This window comes from Silurus meridionalis, chromosome 12 (genome assembly GCF_014805685.1).
Source record: "Silurus meridionalis isolate SWU-2019-XX chromosome 12, ASM1480568v1, whole genome shotgun sequence".
In the NCBI taxonomy this organism is placed as follows: domain Eukaryota; kingdom Metazoa; phylum Chordata; class Actinopteri; order Siluriformes; family Siluridae; genus Silurus; species Silurus meridionalis.
The window spans coordinates 2200962-2209098 of record NC_060895.1 but is presented as its reverse complement, the minus strand read 5'-3'; the positions used below and the strand labels follow the sequence as shown (position 1 = coordinate 2209098).

The 8137-nt window shown below is 38.9% G+C and overlaps 1 protein-coding gene across 2 annotated transcripts in view; it reads left to right on the top strand.

The window, feature by feature from the left end:
- kcnj13 (potassium inwardly rectifying channel subfamily J member 13) overlaps positions 1-7352 on the top strand; it is an 18998-nt gene extending 11646 nt beyond the window's left edge. For both annotated transcript variants that reach the window (XM_046863539.1, XM_046863538.1), the window contains exons 2-3: positions 1868-2379; positions 3888-7352. In XM_046863539.1, coding sequence (XP_046719495.1) covers positions 1911-2379; positions 3888-4486 — 1068 coding nt within the window. In that variant the 5' untranslated portion in view covers positions 1868-1910 and the 3' untranslated portion in view covers positions 4487-7352. The remainder of the gene's footprint in view (positions 1-1867; positions 2380-3887) is intronic.
- Positions 7353-8137: the final 785 nt, after the last annotated feature.

Genomic DNA, 8137 nt, shown 5'->3' with positions numbered 1-8137 from the left:
TTTCACACACACAAACACACACACAAACACACACACACACACACACACACACACACACACACATGCACAATCTCAAACACATGCACACACACTCTTCTTTCACTCTCTCCATCTCTCTTCGTTCAATTTAGCATAACATTACTGGCCACCATCCAGACAAAATCAGACTGTTTCTCCATCTTTCTGTCTCTCTCACTCTTTCTGTCTGTTCACTCTATTCCTGTCTCACTCTCTCCATTTCTGTCTAACTTCATTCTTTGAGATCAAAACACTGCTTTCAGTACTAATCACTTCTGCAGTCCTACACTCCAATGTCCCAATTACTGGAAAGAGAAAGGGGATTAAACTTTACACACACACACACACACACACACACACAGCAGTGTAAAACATCACTAATTAAATAGCCTGCCATGTACAACAACGTACCGTCTCTCTATTTTTTTAATTTCAGTAAAATACTTTTTTTCCATCACGCATTAACAGTTGCAATAAGTTTGCAATGTAGCACAACCAGAACATTGATCGCTGAGACATTAAAGTTTACCTGGAGAATGGGTTTTGGTTTATTTTCCACCACTTTCAGCCATTTTCTGTTTCTATTCTAACGTCCTCAGCTGTTTTATGGTATTACAATAGGAATAGGAATAGGATGATATGCTAATATTATCTAATATTGTAAGAAATGTGTAAGAAAAAAAATCATATTGTGATTTTAATATATATAGGTATTTATAGTATATTTAGTCACTAGGAGTGTGTGTGTGTGTGTGTGTGTGTGTGTGTGTGTGTGTGTGTGTGTGTGTCTTATTGAGCTTACCTGTGCTCAGTCAGTAGCTTGAAGATGCAGAGCAGGAGTGTGTGCGGGGTTTAAGAGCTGCAACGACCATATTTGGAAGCTGCAATGGATGCTGGGATCTGGAGTTCCCGCCTGGCTGTCTACAGACATGCAAAAAAATTGAAAAATAAAGTTATTAATCATGTGTATAAGAATGTTATAATTATAATCAAATAAAATGTGAAATAACTGAGAAAGTGATGTGAAATGGTAAAAGAATTCATTAACAATGAAAAGTTGATATTCGTATAATATGTGAATATAAAAAAAAGTAAATATTTCTCCATTCTCAAAGAAAAGTTCCTTCCAACAAGCCAAGTTTAAGTAGTTTATTTTTAGTTCCAGAGAATCCAAAAAAAGACACAAAGAAACATAAAAACAATATAAAACCTGAAAGATTACATTCAACTTTCACACTAAATAGAATACAAACCACTATATGGATAAAAGTATGGAACGCCTGACTTTTCCAGCCATGCTGAAATGTGTGGTTCTTTGCCAAACTGTTACCTTAAAGTTGGACACAATTGTATTTGTCTTTGGATGCAGTAGTATGAAATGTTTCCTTTACTTGAACTAGGAGACCCAAACCCCTTCTAGCATGACAGTGTCATGTGAACAAAGCCAGCTTCATGTAGATATAGTTTGAGTGAAAGATCTGGAGGGGCTGCTTTAGAGATCTGAACTTAACTCTGCTGAACACCCGTGGGATGAATTGGGACCCTGACAGTACCCCAGGCCCACCTGGACCATCAAATCACAATATGTATGTGACAGATAAAGAACCTTGAACAATAACACCATATTGTCAATGAAGATGCTCTAGTCTTCAGAAAGAGGAAGTTAGTACTGGACACAATATCAGAAAAGCATCGGAATAGTGGTAGAGGGCACTTACATTACTAGAAACATCAAGATATTATCATCAATGATTTACAGGTCACGAGGCTACAAAATTTTAGTCACTATAACCTAATGCCCAGCTTTTGCAAACTTATTGGCCTTCTTCTCATGTATTTTTTTTTGCAGGTCCAAATCATCATCTTCATCACCCCCTACCCTCCCTGTTGGCATGGCAACCAGCAGTTCATCATTACCGCTAATGAAAACCAAACCTTCACAGAAGAGATTGGTTAGCAAGGATGGGAGGAGTCTTATGCGCAGCCCTGCCTCCGGTATACGGGAAACGTGGATCAGTGCTTTTAAGGACATGTGGGGGGCGTGGCTTTCCCTGCGTTGGCGTTGGGTGGTGTTGGCATTCTGTGGTTCCTTCCTCCTCCATTGGCTTCTCTTTGCTATACTGTGGTACGTCTTGGCACGTGCCAATGGGGATTTGGTCGTCGACCATGACAACCCGCCACCTGGGCATACGCTGTGCGTCAAATACGTGACAGGATTCACCGCCGCCTTCTCGTTCGCCCTCGAGACCCAGCTGACCATTGGATATGGGACCATGTACCCCAATGCCGATTGCCCCATGGCCATTGCCCTTCTTGCCTTGCAGATGCTGCTGGGGCTCATGCTTGAGGCCTTCATCACTGGTATGTCTTCTGCTAATTATATCATATTAACAATATTGAATCGTTTTGATTTGTTAGGTTGCTTTGTATGATTGTTGGATGGTTCTTTTAGCAATTGAACTATACATTTTTAATATTCCAACTGTAAATATTTCCATTAATTTTGAAGGAGAAAGAGTCTATTGGCCATTGCACTTCTAAACACTTGAAAGTCTTAAATGTTAAGAAAACACACTAGGTATTGAATAACTGTAGAAATAGCTTATTTAAACATTACAGCCAACTTATAAACTGTAACTCCAATATAAACAAAGCACACACTCAGATTATGTGTACATTTGTTAATCAAAGACTTTTCTCAGTGACTCAGCATGTGTTTGTGAGAAAGGTCTCTCAGTTTAAACTTTGGCTCCTGGTCTTATAGTTTATGATCACAGGACTTCAAAAACACTTTAGGGACAAATGCACTTTATGCCATATGTGGTTCTTCCCCAAACTATTACCACAACATTGGACACAGTTGTATAGGAGACCCAAACCTGTTTTAGCATGACAATGTCCCTGTGCACAAAGCCAGCTCCATTAAGATGCTTTACATGGGTTGGAGTGGAAGATCTTCCGTCTATAGAGCTCTATACACCTTTGGGATGAATGTGAATGCTGACTGCACCCCAGGCCTCCTCACATCACTCATGAGGTGGTATCAAAAAGTTTTAGATTAGCATTGTTTACAAGAAAGTACTTTATTTCTATCATTTACACCCTATCGCCTTCAAAATAGTCCCCTCGCACAGAAATACAGCGCTCCCAGTGTTCCTGCCACTTCTGGAATACATCCTGAAAGTCTTCTTTTTGAAGCATTAATCACCTTCTGCGTGTTGGATCCCCACAACAGTGTCAAAACAGTGACCTTTGCTCTGGATCTTAATCTTCAGGAAGAGGGTTGTTCTCCGACAATCATCATGAACAAGTAGCTGAATGGTTTCGACATTTTCAGGGGTTGAGCTCATTGAAGGTCTTCCTGATCTTTTATCCTCTTCACTAATGTTCTTCCGCTTTTGAAGTGAGCGTGCCACTCAAAACACCAAAACTACTCAACGCAGCATCGCCGTATGTGAAGCGTACCGCATGTCAAACGTCTCTGAGGCAGATTTGCCCAGTTTCACGCACATTTTCACATTTGCTTTTTGTTCTAATTAGCTGTCCATGATGAAATGATGTTCTGGCCTACTGCTTTTGTAACCCATCTGTCTTAAGGTTTAACATGTTGTGAGATGCTTATCTGCTCCTCACAGCTGCGAAAAGTTGTTAATTAAATTATTATTATTTAAATAATTATTACTGTTCACTTTCTTTCAGCTCACAGCAGTTCAGCTCTATAAAAATGTGTTTTTCATGTTAAACTAAAGATCGCTTGATGGTTTTTGCACCATTTTGGTTGTTCCTACGGGTGTTCCTATTAAAAAAATGTTTTAAAAAACATTAATTTTCACCCCTTTCTTTATTTTTCTTCTCTCTATTTATCTCAGGCGCATTCGTGGCTAAATTCTCTCGTCCCCAGAAGCGCTGCAGTGGAATTTTGTTCAGCCCTAAAGCCGTGGTGTGTGAAGTTGAAGGTCAACGTTGCCTGATGTTCCGTGTGTGTAATCTGCTCTCGAGGCCACTGGTCGACGTGTGTGTGAGCTCTGTGCTCTACGAGGAACAGGACGATCACACAATCCACCAAACCGCCTTGGATTTCATGCTCGATGGCTTGGGCTCCCGACCTTGCCCACTCTTCCTGTCCCCTTTGACCTTTCTCCACCCCTTGACCCCAGACAGCCCACTGAATCGCGTCATGCCGCCATCAGGCCAGTCGCAGTTCGAGCTGGTTGTGTTCCTTTCCGCTTCGCAGGAGGGCACAGGATCTGCGTACCACAAGAGGACATCCTACTTGGCTGACGAGATCCAATATGGGCGTCGGTTCACCAAGGCGGTCCTGCACGGAGAACGGCGGAACAGCGCTCAGGCCATGCGCTATTTCGACACACACATCTGCTCACTTATGGGACCCAACACTTACAGCAACTCTCGGGACAAGGAGTGTGTGGTACAGGTCAACGGCGACGGTAACGATGCAATGGAATAGCTGTTCGTCTGTACGTTTCTGTGTTTGTGTGTGTCCTCCATTTTTCCTCCGTGCACATGAAATGGCATTTCACTTGAGAACAACGTTCACACAATTCTTACATTTCATTCCATTAATACTAATCACTATGTAGAACTTGGTCAGATGCTAATCCATAGCTAGTATCTGTCTCATCGTTAACCACTAGTGGGAATCTGTCTGGATCGAAATTGGATTTCAAAATTCTAAACTAATTGACAGACACCAAAGTGCAAGAAGAACCCACCTGGAAGCTAACTACAAGCAACCAGGCACTAGACACAAGCTAAATCTACCTAGCTACCCAGCTAATCAATAGCCTCTCATTATTGTCTTCCTGAATAACTATATTGACTTTATTTAACATCATAAAGATTCATAGCGAAACTACAGACGTTTTATTCAACACCACACTCTGGTTCCTCAAATCTACCCCCCTCATCAGGCAGAAACTACACCATTTTGGGGGGGTTTTCTCATTAGAAATACACAGGTCATGGAATTCAACATTCAGAATGGAGTAAAAACTGTATTTTTCACCTTCAAGGACTTCAAGGCAACACTGTTCTTCTAAAACCACATCACATCTGGACTTGAAAGAACGAAGGAATAGCATGAAACGTGGATGCGCATTTTCACTGAAAATATGTGACATTTTAAGATTTAACAATAAATAAATAAAGCGATGATTTTAGAGTACACTGCTGAGAGCTAAACAATACTACTGCTTATAAATTAGCATCAAGGTGCCAGGTGATTGTGGAACCGTTAAAATAAACATGCAGAATTATGCTAGCTAGCTAGTCACTTGTGGGAATGGCTACATTGTGGGGTTTTTTTTTGTTTTTGCTTTTTGTTTGTTTGTTTGTTTGTATGTTTAATTTGAACAAAACCTAGGAAACATGCTTGGCTCTATTAGTTTTGAGGAATTAGTTCATTTTTGTCAAAAAAAAGTAAAAGAAATTACCCAAACACTAAGCCCTAAATACAAAGAGCCAGTATTAAAATATTGTAAAAAATTCTGCTCGTTTCTGTTTCTTGAACGACAAAGTCACAAGGTACACTTTATAGACAAAATATTGAGACACCTAACTTTTCCAGCCATGTGTGGTTCTTTGCCAAACTGTTAACACAATGTTGAAGGCACACGGTTATATAGGATATATTTGATTGCAGTAGCATGACATTTTCCCTTCATATCTTCATGAACATATGCTGTCAATGGTTTGGATTGGAAGATCTCCTGCTATAGAGCTCTGACCCTCAACCCTATTGAGATGAATGTGAACGCTGACTGCACCCAGGCCTCCTCACCTCCTCTACATCAGTACCTGACTTTACTAACACCCTTGTGGCTGAATGAAATCTCACAAATCTCCACAGAATCAAGTTGAACATCTTCCCAGAAGATGGGATTTTATTATAACAGCTAATGGAGACTAAATGTGGAATGGAATGTTCATGGGACCTTACGCTATCTTATCTTATGCTTACGCTCGAACTTTTGTCCGCATAGTGTAGTTCATTTCCCACATAAAGGACTAGCAAATCCACTGGACCCTGCACATAGATCTGCATGATTAGACAGATAGTCGCACACTGTATATTTTTATTTTATTTTTTTTCCTATTAAAATAACACTCAGATAACACTGCATTATTAAAGTACTTATCTTCTCCGAGTCTTTGCTCTGAAGGAATTTTGTGAGCAGAGGTAACTTTTTTTTTTCTCTATTATTCTTTAAGTCAATCAATCCAATATATACTGTAAATCAAAAATCTGAGATTTTTCTATCAGTATTGGTTATGTGTGTAAAATGTTATGATCCCCAAGATTTTTTTTCTTTCTTACCAAACGGAAAAGACATTTTTAAACACTGACTACTGTTTGTAAATTAAACTGTGTGGAAGGCTCTGTGTGGCCTTGTGAAAGAAGTTCACCATCATTTTGTAACATATAACGAAAGATGAATTAAAAATAATATTCTTAAAAAAAGCACTTTTCTGCTCTATGATTATGACACTGAACGTAGACTATGACAAAGAAATATATGATTTTGGCCCCATTCGTTGTCCATAAGAGACTGTAACATTTCAAGATATTTTATTCATTTGAACAGAATAAGGTTTAAACATTTCATTTCTATTTGCCAAATTTCCTCAACACATTTACTTATGCAAATGTAAGACTAGATGATATCTTAGTATAAAGTCTAAATAAAATCCAGAATGCAGCCTTGTATTCAACATCTCTAGGTTCTTCCACACTGCCCCACTGCTACGCTCCCTCCAGTGGATTCCTGTAGCTGCCCACATCAGATTAAAAACACTGATGCTGGCCTACAAAGCCAAAATTGGACCAGCACCCCCTTCATCTCAGCACTGATCCTCAACCACTGCTCAACTGATCCCATCATCTATCAGGGTACAGGGAAGCTTCCAGACTCTTCTCTGTTCTGGAACAGAGGTAGAGGAAAGAACTGCCACTGGTTGTCAGAACAACTGAATCCATAACAGTCTTTAAACAACGGGTCTAAAGAAGTACCCTTTCCAGAGGTATATAAATGAGCACTTTTTGGATAAATAACTTGCTTTTTAACTCTTATCTTTCCCAACAGAGTTTTCAACTGATTGTATTCTTTGTCTGTGTCCTACTGAAACAGTATTAGAATGTATTTATTGATGGTGGCTTCAAAACTTTTGCTTGATGAATGATCAGACAAATGATGAGAAACTAATATAATTCATTTACCATTTAACTGCAGAGGTGGACAGTAATGAAGTAAATGTTATTATTTCCCTGTACTTAATTAGCTTTTCCATGTAGCTGTACTTTATTGAAGTATTTCCATTTGGGGAGACTTTTACTTTAACTTTACTACATTTCAAAGTCAAATATTACTCAACTACATTTAGCAAAATCGGTCGATATTTTTGTATTTATTTGTGTATAAAAACGTAACTGGTCAAACACGCAGCGAGTCACCAATCAGGATCGAGCGCCTGCTCTGTTTTACACGTGTTCTGATTGGTGCTTGGTGTATCTACTGATCACCAACATACAGTTCAGCATCAGTTCATCATCAAGCAGAACATTTAGAGAGGAATCAATGATGGAAGAAACTCCAGACTAGAACTCGCCACAACACACGTGACCTCATTTGCACAATCAATCAGTGTTTGAGTCATTAATATCATTCTATTAATAGATCGGTGTCCTGAGCCTTCACACATAAATTGAGGTGATTAAGTAAAGAGTCGTGTGATAAAAAATGATAATAGGAACATTATAGCTATAATAAATCATATTACATTGGATACTTAAGTGCATCTGAAGGCAAATACTGTTGCACTTTTAGTGTAGCTCTACTATTTTTTCTCAAGTACATGGTTTGTGTACTTCATCTACCACTGTTTAATTGGTCCAAGTCTTCAAGTCTGAGTTGTTCAATCCTTTTTCCTGTATAGTTACTGTTCTGACATGACAAACGAATGATATTTGTTTGAAAATGAATATGAATGAATAAATCGTTTAAAAATGAATAAATCAGCCTTTGAGACACAAGTCACAAGTCATAAAAAATATTCTTTCATTATGACAGTTGTTAAAAGCATTATTTTTTATAATCTCTCA